This window comes from Amblyraja radiata, chromosome 10 (assembly GCF_010909765.2).
Source record: "Amblyraja radiata isolate CabotCenter1 chromosome 10, sAmbRad1.1.pri, whole genome shotgun sequence".
In the NCBI taxonomy this organism is placed as follows: domain Eukaryota; kingdom Metazoa; phylum Chordata; class Chondrichthyes; order Rajiformes; family Rajidae; genus Amblyraja; species Amblyraja radiata.
In genome coordinates this window covers 16,234,160-16,257,303 of record NC_045965.1, presented here as the reverse complement: position 1 = coordinate 16,257,303, position 23,144 = coordinate 16,234,160, and the positions used below count along the sequence as shown (strand labels likewise).

Sequence of the window (23,144 nt, the reverse complement as noted above, 5' to 3'; positions counted from 1 at the left end):
AAGCTTTCGACAACGTCGCACACGAGATTAGTGTGCAAAATTAGAGCACATGGTATTGGGGGTTGGGTATTGACATGGATAGAGAACTGGTTGGCAGACAGGAAGCAAAGAGTAGGAATTAATGGGTCCTTTTCAGAATGGCAGGCATTGCCTAGTGGGGTGCCGCAAGGCTCAGGGCTGGGACCCCAGTTATTTACAATATATACCAACGATTTAGACGAAGGAATTAAATGTAACATCTCCAAGTTTGCAGATGACACAATGTGAACTGTGAGGATGCTATGGCTGCAGGGTGACGGATAGGTTGGGTGAGTGGGCAGATGCATGATAGATGTAGTATAATGTGGATAAATGTGAGGTTATCCACTTTGGTGGCAAGAACAAGAAGGCAGATTATTATCTGAATGGTGTCAGATTAGGAAAAGGGGAGGTGCAACGAGAATTAGATGTCCTTGTACATCAGTCATTGAAAGGAAGCATGCAGGTACAGCAGGCAGTGAAGAAAGCTAATGGCATGTTGACCTTCATAGCGAGAGGATTTGAGTATAGGAGCAAGGAGGTCCTACTGCAGTTGTACAGGATCCTGGTGAGACCGCACCTGGAGCATTGTGTGCAGTTTTGGTCTCCTAATTTGAGGAAGGACATTCCTGCTATTGAGGGAGTGTAGCATAGGTTCACCAGGTTAATTCCCAGGATGGTGGGACTGACATATGATGAAAGAATGGGTCAACTGGGCTTATATTCACTGGAATTTAGAAGGATGAGAGGGAATCTGATAGAAACATATAAAATTCTTAAGGGATTGGACAGGCTAGATGCAGGAAAAATGGTCTCCATGTTGGGGGAGTCCAGAACCAGGGATCACAGTTTAAGAATAAGGGGCAGGCCATTTAGATGAGGAAAAACATTTTCAGCCAGAGACATGAATCTATGGAATTCTCTGCCTCACAAGGCAGTGGAGGCCAATTCACTGTATGTATTCAAGAGAAAGTTAGATATAGCTTTTAGGGCTAACAGAATCAAGGGATATGGGGAGAAAGCAGGAACAGGATACTGATTCTGAATGATAAGCCATGATCATATTGAATGGTGCTGGCTCGAAGGGCCGAATAGCCTACTCTGACACCTATTTTCTATGTTTCTATTATGCTGTGGTGGAGCAAGATATGAAAATAGACAGTTACAATGCACAAGATTGTAGAATAGAAATATATGATTCCATGGCAACTTGCGACCCCGAGAATTACCCTCACAGTTGATGTACTGAAGTGGGTGAAACCAATTACACATAATTCTGCTTAAGAACACATTTTTAGAACTAATTTGTGGTAGTCCACATTGATGTTTTACTTGACAGTGCAGAGTTGATTATTAACATTTTGAAGCAATACAAGCATAACCCTTCCCAGTTCAAGAGAACTCCTCACCTTCATTTATATTTCAGACGGCACATGGTGCAAAGAATACAAGCTTCTGATATTGTACAGCTATTGTACGCACCATGCACAAAAATTGGTAGTGGTAACATGCCAATGTCACAAAACCTTGTCTCTGCAATAACATTGACACATGGCCATGAACTGTGCCTTGTCTGTTGCCTGGAACAGGTAGCCTTATGTTGCAGAGTGGATTTGTACAAACAGAGTGTGGGCTCACACCTGCAGTGTCAATACCTTATGCAAAATTGAAACGTTGATAGATGACCAGAATTTCCAACTGGTGGACAATAAATCCAACTACTTTTTCACAATTGTTTAAAAAAAACTTACAAAAGAAAAGAAATCATTGTATATTTTTAAGTATACTGTACAAGATTTTTCATTTCAGATATCTAATTGCTATATATTTTGTACATAGAACCATATGTAGGTATTGCTGCAGATAATTCAGATCAATGTATTTACCATAAATATACATAGGGCAAAGTAACTTTTTTTTGTTGAAGTAATGTCGGCTTCACTTTTTTGTGAATGGGTGGATTCAAATTCAAAGATAATCACCATGGCTTTGTCAAATGTAGAGCTTGTCTGACCAATCTGAATAAGTTTCTTGAAAAGGTAACCAAGTATATCGACGAGAGCAGATCACGACATTGTTGGGGTTGAGTGCCCACTGATTGATATGGATATGGTGGTCCAATGGTCTGTTTACATGCTGTATGACTCTGTCTGTATCTCTATGGTATTCATGGATCTAATTGCCCCTTTTTATGCACACTTGTAGAACTGCATGGATGGAAATCCAAATTCAGGACAGCTTTCAATCTTTTCCAAAAGAAGCCCTGTTGAAACTCATTCTGAGGCCACTCCAGGTACGTGCTCTTATTCATCAGCTTCCTCAATTTGCAAAATCGATCGGGGATAGAATTCTTTGGAATAGGTTCTAACAGGAGCAGGATGAGACTGTCCTTTTTATCATCAAATACCTGTTGGTGGGCAAAGAAAAATTCATAGTGGCACCATTCACTTTTCACAAAGTTTCTTGATAAGATGAAAATGGTTTTGTAGCTTTTTGATATGCAGTCAATGATATTAGTAATGATTGGCTTTCCAGGTTTGAAATCTCTTTCATGGATGCAGATGCGATATGGCGGCTCATTGTTCTCTAGCTGTGCTAACAATTTGTTCTTCACCCACAAGGCATCATGTTCACTGTATGAAATAAAAGCATTGAACTCAAAATTGTTCTGAACCTTGCTGACATCTAGATTTCTTTTAGCCTTGAGCCAAAGCCAGAGTGTGCGTATGTACCAGGTAATGTTATATTTTATACACAGCAGGACACACACTGCCACTAATGCTGCTATACATGCCATGAGAATCCCTACAAATAAGGGTATTTTGCACTCGATGGGAGAAAATTTCAGATATTTGATAACTTGATTCCTAAATCTTGGTGGACTGTAACACTGATACTGATGTGGCCAATCAAGAATCTTTGTATCTGTCTGTTGAATATAATTGGTGAGTGATTGAATTGCACAGGAACATTCAAAGGGGTTATTGCTCAGTTTGAGCTCCGTCAGACCCATGAACTGTAATGAGTCCACGTTGACATGGGTTATTCCATTGTTGTCAATATGCAAAGTTTTCAGTCCTGCAATCTCAGGAAAAGAGACAATGGAATTTTTTGTCAAAATAATTTCCCGGAGGTTTTCCAGTCTTCTCAGGTTTGGCACAGTGGTAATGGAATTGTAACTCAAGTCTAGAGATTCCACTGATGCCGGCAAGCAGTCAAACACATTTTCTGCCAGGGAATTGTGAGATAAATTCATACGTTTCAGTGTTTTAAGCCATGTGCAAGACTGTTCCTTGGCCAAGCGTAGATCATTATGACTCACACTTATATTGGACAAGCTCTTCAATTTCTTTGTCAATCTACTAAGTGTTTGTAGATCTGCAACTTTGTTCCTGTTCAGAACGAGAGTGTTAAGTTTGGGAAAAGGATCTGAACATTCATCAGGAACAAAGGTAGGTCCCTGAAGTAAGTTGGAAGATAAATCCAAATATCTTACTTCAGTCATGATTTCAGATACCGGACATGGGACGTAGAACAAGCTCCCCTTCATTATTCTTAATTCAGTCAGATGTTTAAATATATTAAGTAAATATTCAAGTGAATAAAATTTGTAGAAATTTGGATTATGCAAGTCAATTATAGAAAATTTACGCAAATTAATATTTTCTACCGGCACATTCTGTATATTCCATTTGCCAATGCCATTCATTTTAACACCGATTAAATATAATTCTTTTATGTTTGAGCCCAGAACAGTGTTAAGGAGATAAGTAGTCATAGAATCATCAATGGTAATATTCATAATAACTAATGTTGAGATATTTGATTTTTTTAAAGGAAAGAATAGATCTTCGTTTTCACCATATTTGACCAAATTAGTATTTAGAATCTCCAATGTGGTAGTCGATATTGGAATATCCTTAAAAATATTAATCAATAATTGTGGTTGCAGCCCAAACTGTAAATCTAAAGAAAGTTTCTCCATGCTTAGCAGGATATTGAGCGTTCCAGGTTCATATGTCTTCAATTCTCCAGGTATAAAATACATCTCTTTAATTGGGACTGCCTGAAGGGAAAATAAGTAACTGGAATTCAGGGAAGAGAGCCAAACATTTCCAAAACGTAAAGTGTGTAGTTTCTGCAGCTTGCTGATCTCTGCTCCAAAGTCAGCCGTTTCAAACCTGTTGTGGGTAATATCAAGGTATGTTAATGATCGCAGATGGTTAAATGGCAAGTCTGAAATAACATGCAGCAAATTATTTGAAAGATCAAGATGCAGTAGTTCTGAGTTTTTTGCAAATGATCCAGGTTCTATTTTGGCGATCTCATTGAATTGTAGAAACAGAATTTTCAGCTTGGTCATATTTTGGAAGTTCTGCTGTTGAATTATTTTGATGTTGTTGTGGGACAGATCCAACTTCTCTATGTCTGGCCCCACGATACAAGGAGAAAGTGGATATCCAATTCTTGAACAATTCATTGAATATGTCTCTAACCCATCTGATGATACACAAGCAGCAGGTGGGGAAAGATAAGTTAACACGACAATTGTCCCCAACAGAGTCATCTGTGCCATGATGTCTATAAAGAAAAGTCCAAGTTTCAACTCTTGCATCTTCCTTCAATATCCATCTTCAAAGAAGTTCTATCAAAGCAAAAAGTGTAATAATATAAATATTAATGCAACAACAACATATTTATATAACCATATAACAATTACAGCACGGAAACAGGACATCTCGACCCTTCTAGTCCGTGCCGAACACTTAGACCATAACCCTCCATTCCTTTCCCGTCCATATACCTATCCAATTTATTTTTAAATGATAAAATCGTACCTGCCTCCACCACTTCCATTGGAAGCTCATTCCACACAGCTACCACTCTCTGCGTAAAGAAGTTCCCCCTCATGTTACCCCTAAACATTTGTCCCTTAATTCTCAAATCATGTCCTCTTGTTTGAATCTTCCCTACTCTCAATGTAAAAAAGCTTGTCCACGCCAAGGGAAATGGAGATGATGTTCAAAAAGCTTTGCTCTTGCTTTGATGGTAGAGGTCACAAATTTGGGAGTTGTTGTGAGAACAGTCTGGGCAAGGAATTGCAGTGTATTTTGTAGTGTGCACCCACTGATGTGAAGCTGTGCTGGTAGAAGTGCTAATTGATTGGGCTGCTTTGAGTTGGATGGTGTCAAGCTGCTTTGGTTTTGGATCTGCTTTTGAGCAGGCACGCACGTTCCTGACATGTCACTTACACTTGGTGGGAAGGCTTTGAGGCGTTGGGAAGCGATTCACTTGCCTTAGGTTATTTAGCTTATGATGTGCTTTTGCTGCCACAGTATTTATGTGGCCGGTTCAGTTGAGTTTCTGCTCAGTGCTAATTCCCCGGATGTTTGTTGGATGCAGGGAGGGGTGAATTTGTGGAAGGTGAGATTTGGATACAGGAACCAAGTTTCACAAGTTTACAAGCATGACAAAAATGCATGGGAAAACAAGTGGTAAAGAGGATGACAAGAGGTTGCAGTGGCATAGTGTGGATAACAGGAAGAAGGTAGCAAATGGAGTAATGTGGGGAAATATGAGATGATTTACCTTTTAAGGAAGCAAAGAAAATATTTTAAGTGTTAAGTGACTGCTAAGTATTGCCATATGAAAAACAATTTTGCATTTACAGCAAGCAGATAAGAAGACAAATGGCATCCCTGCATTTTTTGCCAGGGGGTTAGTGTACACCTTATAGAATTCCTATTAAAATTTTGCAAGGTGCAAGTGATACATCATGTAGAGATTTGTCCTGTAGGCAGTGGTTTAGGTTTCTTGTTATGACATGGAAATAATGTGTGGTAAAGGCCTATAATTTCTAGATTGTGGAGGGACAAGATCTCATTGAAACTTAATATTTTGAGAGGTTGAAAGATCCTTTCCCCACAATGAGCAATCTATAAGTATAGATTATAATGTCACCATTACGTCTCTTTTTAGGACAGGGGGGACTGTGAAGGGGGGTGGGGGATGGATGGGTGGGGAGGTGTGGGGGAAAAACGTTAGAATTTGCTGTGTCTGAGAGCTGGTAATGTACACGATTATATTAATGTGGGGATTGGATGTGAAAGTGGGTTTGTGGCCAAAGAGCAGCAGAAATCTTTTGACTGCAAGCAACGGAGCAACAGAGATGAGGAAGCACTTTTTCACACAGAGAGTCGTGAGTCTGTGGAATTCTCTGCCTCAGAGGGCGGTGGAGGCTGGTTCTCTGGAAACTTTTAAGAGAGAGCTAGATAGGGTTCTTGAAGATAGCGGAGTCAGGGGATATAGGGGGAAAGGCAGGTACGGGGTACTGATTGTGGATGATCAGCCATGATCACATTGAATGACAGTGCAGGCTCGAAGGGCTGTGTAGCCTACTCTTGCACCTATTGTCTATTGACTGATAGAAGGCTCTATGGATGAACCACTCCTATTTCTCATGCTCTTAAAATCAGAGCAGAGACTTCAGTGTATTTGAATTCTTTTGAATACACAGATCGAATTACACAGATCGAATTAATTAATGCAAAGAACCTGGATATGAAATAACATTCTGATAATTAGTGTGTAGCATTTTCCGAGTAGCACGTAAATGCAGAGGTGAGCATCCCTTGGCGTTATAACACTCAATCTTCCCACAAACTGGAGAGTGTTTTACATGGTTGCACAAGGGAAAACTAACAAAGTAATTTGTGATTGTCAATGCTTTGAAGACTCAGTGGTCAACTGTTCATTGTTCAGTTAGAAATGTGGTGGAAGACACTGATCTCCTGAAGCATATAGATGAGTGGTCTCACCTGCACCATCATTTCATTGGCACTGGAAAATGTACCATATATCTGGGCCACTGCACTCAGAACTTCCATAACTGTCATCACTACTTTCTATTTGACAGGAAGTACTGCTGATAGGTTACCAGACAATACACCTTCAGTGTTCACCAGTTTTTTTTCTGTCTTGCTGCTTTCTGGGCAGTGTACTCTGGATCACAGCACAGTGTAATCCAGGTTAGAATCCTATAAATTCTATCACATGGTGTCAGTTTTGGGGATGATATGTGGTCCAGTTGGATCCACAGTGGATGGTGCTGGAGTAACGTCCGGGTCACATTGTGCCTGACATGAAACTGGACAGGGCATCTCCATGGTGATATGCCTGACAGTTTTGTTGGCATCAGACATCCATCAAGTGACATCCTTACCCACGTCATCACATCTTTCTGCTCCAGTCTATCACCATCTTCTCAACACAGCTTGGTTCATGACATAGAAACATAGAAAATAGGTGCAGCAGTAGGCCATTCGGCCCTTCGAGCCTGCACCGCCATTCAATATGATCATGGCTGATCATCCAACTCAGTATCCTGTACCTGCCTTCTCTCCATACCCCCTGATCCCTTTAGCCACAAGGGCCACATCTAACTCCCTCTTAAATATAGACACCCTGGTTTTGCTGAAAAGGGAGATCTGATAGAACAAATTCAAAATAACTGGAACTTCCTCAAAACTCTACTAAAGAGTGCAAAAAATAAGAGATCCTGTTTTGTTTTTTTTAACTTCACAAAATGTTGCTACTGCAAAACTCATTCAATGGGTTCCTTAGTAGTGACATCCCTGTCAAAACTCCATGGCTTTCAGGGTGGACCAGGAACCCTGGGCCTGGAGATCAAGGTACAGTGCCCTCCGTAATGTTTGAGTCGAAGACCCATCATTTATTTATTTGCCTCTCCACCATTTGAGATTTGTAATGGAAAAAAAAATCACATGTGGTTAAAGTGCACATTGTCAGATTTTAATAAAAGCCATGTTTACACATTTTGGTTTCACCATATAGAAATTACAGCAATGTTTATACATCGTTCCCCCATTTTAGGGCACCATAATGTTTGGGACACAGTAAATTAAATTAGTCATGTTTTGTTGCATATCCTTTGCATGCAATGACTGCTTGAAGTCTGCGATTTGTGGACAACACCAGTTGTTGGTTGTCTTCTCTGGTGATGCTCTGCCAGGCCTGTATTGCAGCCATCTAACTTATGCTTGTTTGGGGGGGCTAGCCCCTTCAGTTTTCTCTTCAGCATATAAAAAACATGCTCAATTGGGTTCAGATCAGGTGATTGACATGGCCACTCAAGAATTGACCATTTTTTAGCTTTGAAAAACTCCTTTGTCGCTTTAGCAGTATGTTTGGGATCATTGTCTTGCTGTAGAATGAAACGCCAGCCAATGAATTTTGAGGCATTTGTTTGAACGAGCAGATAGCAAGTGTCTATACACTTCAGAATTCATTATGCTACAGTACCACCATCAGCAGTTGTATCATCAATGAAGATAAGTGAGCCCGTACCCTCAGCAGCCATACATGCCCAGGCCATAACACCCCCACCACTGTGTTTTACAGATGATGTGGTATGCTTTGGATCTTGGGCAGTTCTTCCTCTCCTCCATACTTTGCTCTTGCCATCACTCTGATATAAGTTAATCTTCATCTCATCTGTCCACAAGACCTTTTTCCAGAACAGTAGTTGCTCTTTTAAGTACTTCTTGGCAAACTGCAACCCGGCCATTCTATTTTTTTGGCTAACCAGTGGTTTGCATCTTACAGTGTAGCCTCTGTATTTCTGTTCATGAAGTCTTCTGCAGACAGAGGTCATTGACAAATCCACACCCGACTCCTGAAGAGTGTTTCTGATCTGTCAGACAGGTGTTTGGGGGTTTTTCTTTATTATAGAGAGAATTCTTCTGTCATCAGCTGTGGAGGTCTTCCTTGGCCTGCCAGTCCCTTTGCGATTAGTAAGCTAACCAGTGCTCTCTTTCTTCTTAATGATGTTCCAAACAGTTGATTTTGGTAAGCCTATGATTTGGCTGATGTCTCTAACAGTTTTATTCTTGTATCTCAGTCTCATAATGGATTCTTTGACTTTCATTGGCACAACTTAGGTCCTCATGTTGATAAACAGCAATGCAAGTTTCCAAAGGTGATGGAAAGACTGGAGGAAAGACTAGGTGTGGAGGAGAGCTCTCTTATACCTGCATTAAGGAGGCAACTAAACACACCTGAGCAATTACAAACACCTGTGAAGCCATGTGTCCCAACCATTATGGTGCCCTGTAAAGGGGGGACTATGTATAAAAACTGCTGTCAGAGCCAGATTTAGATGATGAGAGGCCCTAACCTGTTCCACTTGTGAGCCCCCCCCCCCCCCCCCCCCCTCCCCCCCCTCCCAATCCCCCACCCCACAACTAGAGGAAGATGTTCCACCAGATTGACACCGATTTGGGGCCGAGCGTGGCCAATGAGATGAGGGGCTAGAAAGGTGTGCTTTGTTTATTTATTTATTTATTTATTTATTGCCAGTGCTGGTGTCGAGTTATTGGCTTAAAACACTATTATTCTGAAATGGAGGGCAAGGAAAATTACTGAAGGGTTGTTTAGAGACTACAGTGCATTGTGACAGCATATGTATGAAAGGCCTATGACAGTGTCAAAAATATTATACACCTTGCAGGGCCCTCACTTAATTTATTTTTCTCTGTTGTCAGCCGGGCAACCTTGGCAGCTTTTTAAGTTGCCAAATGACAGTTTAGGTGGTCATTTAAGACGGCTTGCATGGCGCGTGCGATGATGTGCTTGGACGAAAACCAGTCGGAATTATGCTCAATGAAGCACACACATATTATTTCTGCTTCAAATAAAGCCACAAACTAAACATATTCACCAATCAAGACATGATATATACCACAATGACATGCAACAAAATTATAATACTGTATCTCAACTCTTTTTACACGTTGCAATGAATACAATTTCTATTATTTCTTTCCACTTCCAAACAAAAATGTGGTTGGATTATTCAGCATATGATCAACCTCGGTGAGACCAAGCACAGGCTTGACGATCGCTTCGCACAACACCCCCACTCAGTTCGCAATAACCAACCAGATCTCCCGGTAGCTCAACACTTCTACTCCCCTTCCCATTCCGAATCCGAGCTTTCAGTCCTGGGCCCACCGCATATTGGAGGGGCAGCACCTCATATTTGCTTGGGTAGTTTACACCCCAGCGGTATGCACATTGGCTTCTCTAATTTCAGGTAGTCCTTGCTTTCTCCCTCCTTCCCCTCCCATTCCCAGCTCTCCCACAGCCTACTGTCTCCGCTTCTTCCTTTCTTTTTCATGTCATCCTCCCCCCCCCGACATCAATCTGAAGAAGGGTCTCGACCCGAAACGTCACCTATTCCTTCGCTCCACAGATGCTGCCTTACCCGCTGATTTTCTCCAGCTTTTTTGTCTACCAATGGGATCCCACCACTGGCCACATCTTCCCATCTCCTCCCCTGTTGGCTTTCCGCAGAGACCGCTCCCTCCGTAACTCCCTGGTCAATTCGTCCCTTCCCACCCAAACCACCCCTCTCCTGGCACTTTCCCTTGCAACCGCAGGAAATGCTACACTTGTCGTTTTAATTAAGTTAAAGACTATGGGGCTGTACATTGGCCATAAAGTTGCTGCCTAAAAGTGCCAGATACCCGGAATTCAGGGCCGGCCTTAGGGGGTGCGGGGCCCAATTGGGAACAATTTTCCCCTGATCCCTTTAGCCACAAGGCCCACATCTAACTCCCTCTTAAATATAGCCAATGAACTGGCCTCAACTACATTCTGTGGCAGAGAATTCCAGAGATTCACCACTCTCTGTGTAAAAAATGTTTTTCTCATCTCAGTCCTAAAAGATTTCCCCTTTATCCTTAAACTGAGACCCCTTGTTCTGGACTTCACCAACATCGGAAACAATCTTCCTGCATCTATTCTGTCCAACCCCTTAAGAATTTTGTAAGCTTCTATAAGATCCCCCCTCAACCTTCTAAATTCTAGCGAGTACAAGCCGAGTCTATCCAGTCTTTCTTCATATGAAAGTCCTGACATCCCAGGAATCAGTCTGGTGAACCTTCTCTGTACTCCCTCTATGACAAGAATGTCCTTCCTCAGATTAAGAGCCCAAAACTGTACGCAATACTCCAGGTGGGGTCTCACCAAGACCCTGTACAACTGCAGTAGAACCTCCCTGCTCCTATACTCAAATCCTTTTGCTATGAATGCTAACATACCATTCGCTTTCTTCACTGCCTGCTGCACCTGCGTGCCTACTTTCAATGACTGGTGTACCATGACACCCAGGTCTCATTGCATGTCCCCTTTTCCTAATCGGCCACCATTCAGATAATAGTCTACTTTCCTGTTTTTGCCACTAAAGTGGATAACCTCACATTTATCCACATTATACTGCATCTGCCATGCATTTGCCCACTCACCCAGCCTATGCAAGTCACCTTGCAGCCTCCTAGTTTAGAGGGGTTTAAACGGTTTAGAGATGTTTAGAGGGGTTCAGATGGGTTTAGAAGTGTTTAGAAGTGTTCAGAGGGGCATAGAGGAGTTTAGAGGGTCCCAGAGGGGTTTAGAGATGTTATAAGCCCCCCGTGAGAAATTGTATTTCTCTGAAATTGAAGATAGACATAAAGCTGGAATAACTCAGCAGGACAGGCAGCACAGCGACTCTGGAGAGAAGACCCTTCTTCAGACTGAACTGAACTCTCGTCAGTGAGAGTACTTGTGATTGTCTGAAGAAGGGTCTCGACCAGAAACACAACCCTCTCCCCAGAGCCCATGCCCGTCCCGCTGAGCCAACTTCAACTTCAGAGCCAAACAAAAAACACAGAGTGCTGGAGGAACTCAGCGGGCCAGGCGAATGCCTCACCCGCTGGGTTTCTCCAGCATTTTTGTCTACCGCAAAACGTCAATGATTCCGGGAATGCCGAGGCGACAGGGTGAGAGAGAGGGAGTGGGAGAGGTAGAGAGAGACGAGATGGGGAGCGGGAGAGACAGCGCGAGAGAGAGAGGGAGGGAGAGAGCAAAACACAGAGAGACACAACGTGGGTCGGTAGGTGAATGACTAACCTGCACACCAAGAAGAAGCCCCTTCTCGCGGTCCAGGGCCCTCACTCATGATGGTGAGTTTAAAGAAATTCGCAACGTGTCATCAATGCATCGATCTGCATTCCTCAGTAAATGTAATTGTGTTTTAAACAAACATTAATGACGCCGAGTGAATTTTATTCAAAGGAACACGGCGTCATTAATACTTGTTCAAAACACAATAACATTTACTGAGGAATGTGGATGGATGCATTGATGACTTTGTATAACTACTTGTTAACTACTTGTTGTTAAGAAGTGCTAACAGTACTAGTTAACAAATTGTTTGTGTCTGATTGCCATGCAGCGGTTGTTATACATGTTCGTTTAAAAAAAGAAACCGGATGGCGAATTAAAAAACAAATCTTTATTTAACAAAGAGAATTTGTATTTCCGTATGAAAAACGGAACATTAGTGCGGGGCCCCCCTTAGGTGCGGGGCACAATTGGGAGCAATTGGTCAAATCGGCTTAAGGCCGGCCCTGCCGGAATTGATCCTGAATATGGATGCTGTCTGTATACGATAGAACTTTATTAATCCCAGGAAGGGAATTGTGTGTGTGTGGGTATATATATTACACACACACACACACACACACACACACACACACACACACACACACACACACACACACACACACACACACACACACACACACACACACACACACAATATATATATACGATAGATATATATATATATATATATATTACTAAAAGTCTGTTCTTGACCGGTTTTGGCCGTCTGTGCTGCGATTTCCGAGAGAACGCCGCCACCTACGGCCGTCATTTTTGGCCACCTTGCTCAGAGCCCCCCTCCGCCGTATGTGTGCCGAGGAATTTTCCCGTCGATGAAAAATGACAGATATTAATGATTTTACAAAATTCCCCATTCTCTCTGCTGCCCCTGCTGGCGGAAGGGGGGAGGGACTATAAAACGAGGAAGTGGTGTGCCTCAATCAGTGTCTGCAAGCTGGAGGAAGGCAGAGGGTCACGTTTCTCTGAGCTGTGAATAACACTGAACACATGTCTACTCAAATGTAAGTGTCCTTAGTGGTTCTAAAACGCTTGCAGAATGTGTCTATTGGTTCTAAAATGTTTGTAAAAAGTATTTATTGGTTCTAAAATGTTTGCAAAAAGTGTCTCTTTTGGTTCTACAATGCTTGCAGAATGTGTCTTTTTTGGTTCTAAAATGTTTTTTTAGGTTCTCCCCCCCTTTCCTCTCCCCCCCTTCCTCTCCCCCCCTCTCCTCACCCCCTCCTCTCCTCTCCCCCCTCTCCTCTCCCCCCTCTCCTCCTCCCCCTCTCCTCCTCCCCCCCTCTCCTCCCCCCCTCTCCTCCCCCCCCCCCCTCTCCTCTCCCCCCCCCTCTCCTCTCCCCCCCCCTCTCCTCTCCCCCCTCTCCTCTCCCCCCCTCTCCTCTCCCCTCTCCTCTCCCCCCCTCTCCTCTCCCCCCCCTTTCCTCTCCTCCCCCTCCTCTCCTCCCCCCCTCTCCCCTCCTCTCCTCTCCCCCCCTCTCCCCCTCTCCTTCCCCCTCTCCTCTCCTCTCCCCCCTCTCCTCTCCCCCTCCCCCCTCTCTCTCCCCTCTTTTTCCCCCCCTCCCCCACCATTCCTCCCCTAAACCCCCTCCCCTCCACATACTCCTACCCCCTTCCCTCCCCCTCCCTGCTCCCCACCTCCTCTCAGCACACCCTCTCTCTCCCCCTCTCTCTCCCCCCTCTCTCCCCTCCTTCCCCTCCCCCATCCTCCCTCCCCTAAACCCCCTCCACACCCCCTACCCTCTTCCCTCCCTCCCCCTCCCTGCTCCCCACCTCACCCCCCTCTCAGCACCCCCTCTCTCTCCCCCTCACTCTCACCCTCTCTCTCTCCTCCCCTCCTCCCCCACCTTTCCCCCCTCACCCACCCTCCCTCTTATCCTCCTCTCCACCCCCCTATCCCTCTTGCCCCTCTCTGTGTTTCTGTTTCTCTCTCTCTGTCTCTGCCCCTTCTCTATCTGCCCTCACTCTCTACCCCCGCCCCCCCCCCCCCCTCTCTAGATGTGACTGCAAGTTGGGGGCTATGCGTCAGTAGATAAGGTGGTTATGGGGTAAAAGGAGCAAATTAATAATATTAATATAATATCAAGGGGGTAATTAGCGTGAGTGCGGGGGGGGGGGGAATAGTTAGTGTGTGTGACGCTGCGTGACGCCTACCCCCCACAACCACACGTTGGGGGAACAGACCCAACGGGTCTGCACTTGGTCTAGTATATATATATATATATATATATATATATATATATATATATATATATATATATATATATATATATATATTTAAAACTGTGTGTGTGTGTGTGTGTTTCTGCCTGACTTGTGGGTGCCAGCCTTTGATTCATTGGTACGCCAACACCAGACGCAAATACGCCGAGATTTTTTCCATTTCGGTAGAGATTTCACTTTTCATTCCAAGTATTCACTCCTGATTAAATTTCGTCGTGTTTATGTACACATTTTTAATAAAATCCTTTGCCCCCCTCCCCCCCTCCACTCACTCATTTTGTCCCCTCCTGCTGGCCAGCGACCATAACGGCTACTGGCGCCCGCCTCTCGCCTCAAAGACGCCAGTTAAAAACAGCCGCACTGCTGAGTGCTGGAATCTTATGTTCGGGAACGGCTTGAGTTGGAGGACCACGTCTCCCGTGGGGGCTACGGGTAGAGAACGGGTGCGTTGGGGGAGCAGACCCAACAGGTCTGCACTTGGTCTAGTATTCATATAAAAATATACACCGTTTTGTTTTCTATTTATAACGTTGTTTACAGAGTACTATGTTTACATATTCGGTTGTGCTGCTGCAAGTAAGGATTTCATTGGGACGTGAGAGAATAAAACACTCTTGACTCTTGACTTACTCCGGTAATGTGTGGGAAAGAACTAGTGTACGGGTGATCAGTGGTCGGCGTGGACTCGGTGGGCTGAAGGGCCTGTTTCCACGCTGTATCTTTAAATTAAACTAAAGACACTAAAACCAGAGGGAGTCTAAAGAAGGGTCTCTACCCGAAACGTCACCACATTTCTTCTATCCTGAGTTGCTGGCTGCTCCATGGAGTTCCCCCGCACAATTAAAGCATGGAATAGTCTTCACCCTACCATAGTTACCCAACCAGACGCAACTAAATTAAGGTACCTCTTTTTTTTTCCCCCAAGAACCCTTTTTTGCTTAAGTCAAGAGTCAAGAGATTTTTGTTGTCATGTGTCCCAGGTAGGACAATGAAATTCTTGCTTGCTGCAGCACAACAGAATATGTGAACATAATACAGAACAGGACATAAAAGTTCAGTGTGTTTATATACCATAGACCATATACACAATAAATAAACAGATAAAATGCAATAGGCTGTTATTGTTCAGCTCTCTACCACCTCCCGTTTAAATTCCATTTAGAATATTTAAACCCCTGTCTCACGGTGCGAGTTGACCCACGAGGTTCCCCGAGTTTAAAACAAATTTAACTCGTGGTAATCACGTCCAATTATCGTATCGGGAACGTTGGAACTCATGGACGCAACTTAGCGACTCGTGGCGCTAACGGCAGGTATCCGTGAAACATGTTAACTCTTGGAAAAATTCAAACATGTTTAAAGTTTTCCACGAGTAAAATGTACTGCTGAAGTTAAAAATTGAAACATTTAAACTTGTTTTAAGAACGTAGTGGCCCGTGCGTTTACCTTAGTGTCTCGTGAGTCTACCGTGGGAACTCTTTAACTCAGCGGGCAGGCAGCATCTCTGGAGAGAAGGAATGGGTGACGGGATGACATTTCCAAATTTCTGCTGCGTCTTTGTGTAACTCCACCACTGTGTGTTCACTTTTTGTCAATCAGCATCTGCTCTTTCTTGTGTATGACATTATTTGTATCCGTGGCAGTTGATTGTCGCTCCCTTCAGTTTCCCAGGGGGTCGGGACGGGACTGGAGTTGTTTCACCGGGATCGCCAGCAGATGTGGTAATAAAAAATAAACGGAGATGACCAATGTCCGGTAATTATCTTGTGGTAGTCTAGCTGATTGATCAAATGGAGATTGGCCGGTGGGGGCAAGTTATAAGCCTTCTCTGTCCTACTTATCTCTGAAAAAAATGGTTTTGGCGAGATGGGAGCACAATTGGTATTTCCAAAGGTAGAGTTATTAGTGATAGTTGGAGTGCTGAATATGTTATATGGATGAAAATAATAAGGAAATAGGCGGGAATGGAGAAAATCCCCTAGAGGAGGAGAAACGTGTTAAGCAGAAAGAGGGAAATGATGGACCTGTGCCTATAATAACAAAGCAACTGGCAGCAAAATATCCCCGACACCCTGTAGAGAAGGCACCCTGGTAGAGGATGATTTTAATGATCTGTTGATGATGGCGGCCGCATTACGCCAGTGCCAACCTCCCTATAACCCGGCGTATATAGAGGAAGAACAGGCTGCAGCCCCATCAGTTGCTGAGGCTCTGTTTCCACCTCTGGTGGCTCGGATGGATCGGTTTACCGGTAAAGGAATCCCACCTCCTCTGGCTAGTCCAGAAGAAACAGATGTTACCAATGGGAGGGGACCAGATACACGATTGTGAAGAAATAAAATAGATATCAAGAAGGATGAGCAAACAAAGCTCCAGGTGATGAATGTTAAGGAAGAGTCTGAGCCCGAGTCTCTGATAGTCCCCCGTATTATGATAGGAGAAGTCCCCGTGTTGAAACCCTGGACCCCAGCTGAAGCTAGAGCCATGGTTGCAGAAGCTCCAGATCCCTTGAAGACAACAAATGCATTTCTTAATTGGTTGTGCAGCAATCAGATGTGCAGCATTTAAATCCCTCTCCTGGGGGATGTGCAGATGCTGCTGAAATGTGCATATGGAAACTCATGGTCTACCCTGAAAGATAGGTTTGCAGTTCCTCACGGAGAAAATGGAGATTGGAGAGCAAATGATGATCAGCAGGCTCTGGGAAATGAGTGCCTCACTCACTGGTTGGCCCACTGAAAAGGGGGAGCGAGAACAGGCTCAAGCTTATAAAGTGGCCACTATGTAATCTGTGCTCCCCTCCATGGGCATCTCCGTAAGTCAGTCAAATATTAATACTATTGGGGTTGCCTGCGTCCCCATAATAGAACCTTCATCAGAACCCGCTCGTATATCGCCTCAGCGCAGAGGGAGAAGAGGAGGGAAGAGACTGCAGACCTAAGACTTTTGCCTCCATCACAGTGAGAAGATGTGGGGTGGACTCACTGTGGTGGATGTTAATATGTGTTTATTGTTGTTTTTATTGTATTATATGTATGACTGCTGCAATTTCGTTCAGACTTCGGTCGGAATGACAATAAAGGCTATCTATCTATCTATCTATCTATCTATCTATCTATCTATCTATCTATCTATCTATCTATCTATCTATCGCGCCACTTACTGTACTTTTATAATCTCTAGAACAGCTCCAGTCTCATTACTGGGAAGGCAGGCTCTGTGCAAACTGGGAGCAGCCTCTGCAGTTCCTTCCGACAGTATTCCCAATTTGATGACAAAGCAGCAGTGCCGAAACCCTGATGGAAACTCTCCGTGAATGTCAAAATCCTCGCCACTGAAGGGTCAGTTTCCACACTGTATTTCTAACTTCTTCAACCTGCAGGTTATTATGGATTACAAGACAAACTACCTCACGGTGAACGCCAAGGGTTCAGGAAACACATGAATGATTCATCCAGAGGGAATCTGCATTGTCAGCTTTTCTCAGCAGCGGATGCTGCCACTCGGCTAACACCAGGATACTTCGAACAATCTTGTCATTATAAATACTCCACTTTGTCATGGGACTAGTGTAAGGCAACCAATTCTGACTAGCTTTGCCATTCCTCCTGGCTGACAGCTCAGCAGTAACAAGGCTTTGAGCTGATGGCATTCTGCATTAAAATGTATAACTCAGTGCAGGGCCGGCTTTAAGCCGATTTGACCGATTGCTCCCAATTGGGCCCCGCACCTAAGGGGGGCCCCGCACTAATGTTCCGTATTTCGTACGGAAATACGAATTCTCTTTGTTAACTAAAGTTTTTTTTAATTCGCCATCCGGATTTTTTTTTAAACGAACATGTATAACCAAAGATCTTCTAGCAGAGCTCCACTATAGGATCTTTGTGTATAACAACCGCTGCACGGCCATCAGACACAAACGATGTGTTAACTAGTACTGTTAGCACTTCTTATCAGCAAGTACTTAACACGTTGTTATACAATGTCATCAATGCATCCATCCGCATTCCTCAGTAAATGTTATTGTGTTTTGAACAAGTATTAATGACGTCGTGTTCCTTTGAATAAAATTCACGCGGCGTCATTAATACTTGTTTAAAACACAATTACATGTAGATCGATGACACGTTGAGAATTTCTTTAAACTCACCATCATGAGTGAGGGCCCCGGACCGCGAGAAGGGGCTTCTTCCTGGTGTGCAGGTTAGTCATTCACCTACCGACCCACGTTGTGTCTCTTTGTGTTTTGCTCTCTCCCTCCCTCCCTCTCCCGCTCCCCATCTCGTCTCTCTCTAGCTCTCTCACACTGTCGCCTCGGCATTCCCGGAATCATTGACGTTTTGCGGTAGCCAAAAATGCTGGAGAAACCCAGCGGGTGAGACAGTCGCCTGGCCCGCTGAGTTCCTCCAGCACTCTGTGTTTTTTGTTTGGCTCTGAAGTTGAAGGTGGCTCAACGGGGCGGGCAAGGGCTCTGGGGAGAGGGTTGCGTTTCTGGTCGAGACCTTTCTTCAGACAATCACAACTAATCTCACCGACGAGAGTTCAGTTTAGTCTGAAGAAGGGTCTTCTCTCCAAAGTCGCTGCGCTGCCTGTCCTGCTGAGTTACTCCAGCTTTATGTCTATCTTCAATTTCAGAGAAATACAATTTCTCACGGGGGGCTTATAATATCTCTAAACCCCCTCTGGGACCCTCTGAACACCTCTATACCCCCTCTAAACACTTCTAAACACAACTCAACCCATCTGAAGCCCTCTAAACATCTCTAAATCGTTTAAACCCCTCTAAACCAGGAGGGCTGCAAGGTGACTTGGATAGGCTGGCTGAGTGGGCAAATGCATGGCAGATGCAGTATAATGTGGATAAATGTGAGGTTATCCACTGGTGGCAAAAACAGGAAAGTAGACTATTATCTGAATTGTGGCCGATTAGGAAAAGGGGAGATGCAACAAGACCTGGGTGTCATGGTTCACTAGTCATTGAAAGTAGGCACGCAGGTGCAGCAGGCAGTGAAGAAAGCAAATGGTATGTTAGCATTCATAACAAAAGGATTTGAGTATAGGAGCATGGAGGTTCTACTGCAGTTGTACAGGATCTTGGTGAGACCACACCTGGAATATTGCGTACAGTTTTGGGCTCCTAATCTGAGGAAGGACATTCTTGCCGTAGAGGGAGTACAGAGAAGGTTCACCAGACTGATTCCTGGGATGTCAGGACTTTCATATGAAGAAATGATGGACTTGGCTTGTACTCACTAGAATTTAGAAGATTGAGGGGGATCTAGTAGAAACTTACGACATTCTTAAGGGGTTGGACAGGCTAGATGCAGGAAGATTGTTCCCGATGTTGGGGAAGTCCAGAACAAGGGGTCACAGTTTAAGGATAAAGGGGAAATCTTTTAGGACTGAGATGAGAAACACGTTTTTTACACATAGAGTGGTGAATCTCTGGAATTCTCTGCCACAGAATGTAATTGAGCTGAATGTAGTCTCCTCTCGTCCAATCAGCCGCTGTCTCCAAGGGCATTGTGTCCAATCACATAATTAGCAGCTACGGTAAATGTTGGAAGCCAGCGGAGCTACTGGCAGTCAAACGGGAGGGAGCAGGAGTGGTTCACACAGTGTATAATCCATAGCACTTAGCGTACAATTTCATAATATATACTAAATAACTATGCTGACAGACCTTGGCTGGGAATCTGGAGTTCACCAAAATTGTTCCCCATTGGGCCCCGCACCCCCCAAGGCCGGCCCTGACGAGCATACTACATGAAATATAAACATACATACATTTTTACTTTTGTAGAGTAGGGGCCCCGCCATCAGTTTTCTAATTGGGCCCCGCAATTCCTAGCACCGGCCCTGACTCAGTGTGAAGTATATGTGACCACATGTGGGAAGGGGAGGATATTCCAGGGGATTGGATAGTTTCCTTAATTGTGGCCAACTTCAAGAAAGTAAACAGGTCTATCTGTCAACTACATGCTGTCTGTTGATGGAAAGTCATCACATTTATCCCCACAAAGCTGCCTCCTGGTGACTAACGAACGGCTCGTTTAAATGACAGGTTTTCTACCACCTAACATCTACATGAAAAATACAGGAAGCTGCACCAACTATTACACTTGGTCTGATTTGATCTCGATGAAGCCTGACTCCATCAATCGGGAGGAACTGTGGACCACCTTCTCGCCCACAGCTTCACAACAGAGTAAACTTCAATGAAGTGTGTAGGAGAGAACTGCAGATGCTGGTTTAAATCCAAGGTAGACACAACATGCGGGAGTAACTCAGCGGGACAGGCAGCATATCTGGAGAGAAGGAATGGGTGACGTTTGGAGACGAGACCCTTCCTCAGTGAAGACGGCTGTCAAATATGCTCAAACACTTTACTCAATCTTTCTTGCTGCGACGCTGGTGCTCAGCTTCACCAACCTACCTGTGGGGCTGGAGCTAATTTCCAGAACTAATTACAAACGGCTCAATTTACAGTGAGCACATTCCAGATCCCAGTGGCAAATCGCAGGCAAACCCTTCCCAGTTTACCAGAGGGACTTGCGAACAACATCAGTGTCCTGTTTTGGGCAAACACTCCCCAGTTACACCATTGGTCCTGTTGCTCACGTTGTTGGATGCAGGGGCTCATCTGATTCAAGGATGTGCTCAAAGCCTCATTAAAGAAAGGCAACATCACCACCGACACCTGGGGACCTGTGGCCCAGGACTCCTCAGGGTGGAGGAGGGGGCTGGGGGATGGCATAGGGAATGGAAGGAACGCACTTCTTCACACATTGCATACCCGCTCACCAGGCACTACCTGCCCCAGAGGTGGCCGAGTCTGCGCGTCCCTTGTTAGCAACGGCAGCCACCGCAGATCCAAGTAACCCGGGTGAATGGAAGTCACCCTCTCGCCCTCCCTCCCTCCCTCCCGCGGGACGGCCGAGGCAGCAGCCACTGGGGACCAAAGATCATATCTTGCTCCGCTCTATCTATGACCTTTGCTGGGGACTGATGGACACTTATCCTGGACAAAACTTATGCACTACGTTATCCTTACTTCGCAATTAACTTTCCGATCGGAATGAAACAGACACAAACCGTGCTGGAAAGGCTGCCGCGATGGGAGTTGTATCTCTTCCACTAAACGGAGTCGGTTTCCTCCACAAGATCCGGAAACTAAAACAGTTTAAATATCTCGGGCGGTTCCTGCAGTCGCGCACTCGATTGCATAGTTCAGCGATTGGTCTGGGGCTCAGCACACCGAAACACACCTGCAAACTGGCTGCCCTTCCTTCACTTGTGCTTCTTGTTGTCCCTCGTTCAGCAGAGAATCGCTGGGTTTGCCGGCGGCAGGTCCTGGGTGCGCCAACCTTCCACTCCTAGACCACACTTGTGTACATTATTAGACCATCTGCACCCGGTGATCTTGTCAAACAGAGTATTTGTAAGCAGCAGGAGGCAAGGTGTTATGTGTGAAACGAAGTTTCCTGATTCATGGATTTTTGGCTAACCACTTGAATCTATGTCCGCAATGAATTATCAGCGATTCTGACGCTGAGGTCACTGTTCTCAGGTACCTTCTGAATGGGATCAGTGAGATGAAAGCATGGCCGGCCAGTGTGCTGATGGTCTTTGATGATATTTGCTGTCCTATTGAGGCAGCAAATCCTGTAGATCCCTTCAATGGCGGGGAGGTCAAAATCTGTGGTGGACTGGATGGTGTCCATTTATGACAATAGACGATAGGTGCAGGAGTAGGCCATTCGGCCCTGCTTCGAGCCAGCACCGCCATTCAATATGTTCATGGCTGATCATCCCCAATCTTTCTGCATCTGGGTGCTTGAGTTACCAAATTACTTAGTGATGCAATCCATCATTGTGTTCTCTACCGTACACCAATAGAAGTTCTATAGAGTATACGGTGATATGCCAAATTTATTCCATTTTCTAAGTAAACAGCATCTCTGGTCCTACTGAAGCCCACCAGTCTGGGTGTGCCTGATTGCTGAGCCAGGATAGTCATCATTGGTCACACCCAGTTCCTGTAGTCCAGTGAGCCCTGAGGCTTTAACAAGATGCAGCATGATTTCTGCTCTCCACAGCAACAGTCAATGGTTCTCATTAAAGACCTCTCTTAATTTACATAGCAAGTCCCACTGGTGTGGCAGGTATGTGGTCAGGTAGATGCATTGCAGGCGCTCAGATATGTGGTTTGAACAAACATCGAAGTGCTAGAGGAACACAGCAAACCAGGCATCATCTGTAGAGGGAGATGGACACACAATGTTTCAAGGCAAAACATCTGCAGTCTCTGTCTCCTGATAAGTGTCTTGTTTGATGCTGACTTTGGCCTCCATTCCTCATGTTGGGAAGTCTCCACATGCATTTTAAACGTGGCTATTCGGACCACAGTGGGTACGAGGGTGACAGACACAGTGAGTGGGTGTAAGATTGGTGTACAGCTGCAGGCTTAGATCAGTTATTCCACACTTAGCTTAGTTAAAAGAATAACGGTGCTGGTTGGCAATGTTGTAAGCTTCAGCAGCTAGACTCACAGAATAATAACACAGGAAGGTCTATTCAGTCTGTCAAGTCTGTACCTGTCCTATACAAGAGCAATCCAACCAGCCGTACTCTTCTGCCCTCTCCGCACTGCCTTGCACATTATTTCTGTTGCTTATCCATTTGTCTTTTTAATGATATAATTGAATCTGCCTCCTCTACTATCCTCGAAGTGACTCCAGCAATAATACTCTCTGGCTAAATGCTTTTTTTCTCCATGTTACTTTAGGAGCTTTTGCCTATCATCTTCACTCTACATCCACTATTCCTTGGTTCTCCACCGATGGGAAAACAGGTAATTCTGCTATATCACAATAATT

General features: G+C 44.6%; 1 protein-coding gene and 1 long non-coding RNA gene across 4 annotated transcripts in view; one reads left to right on the top strand and one right to left on the bottom strand.

The window, feature by feature from the left end:
• Positions 1-1,326: 1,326 nt before the first annotated feature.
• Positions 1,327-21,697, bottom strand: LOC116977601 (toll-like receptor 2). Of its 3 annotated transcripts, none has more exons than XM_033028177.1 (2): positions 21,320-21,697; positions 1,327-4,663 (listed from the first exon to the last, which is right to left on the bottom strand). In XM_033028177.1, the coding sequence occupies exon 2, from the start codon at positions 4,631-4,633 to the stop codon at positions 2,186-2,188; it is 2,448 nt and encodes an 815-aa protein (XP_032884068.1). In that variant the 5' UTR covers positions 4,634-4,663; positions 21,320-21,697; the 3' UTR covers positions 1,327-2,185. The 3 variants fall into 3 exon arrangements, with proteins under 3 accessions (XP_032884068.1, XP_032884069.1, XP_032884071.1); XM_033028178.1 differs by having other exon boundaries at positions 21,361-21,697; XM_033028180.1 differs by lacking the exon at positions 21,320-21,697 and adding an exon at positions 17,429-17,452.
• Positions 19,402-23,144, top strand: part of LOC116977602 — a 19,970-nt gene continuing 16,227 nt past the window's right edge. Inside the window, exons 1-2 of the long non-coding RNA XR_004413256.1 lie at positions 19,402-19,428; positions 19,597-19,599. This is a non-coding gene — a long non-coding RNA (uncharacterized LOC116977602). The remainder of the gene's footprint in view (positions 19,429-19,596; positions 19,600-23,144) is intronic.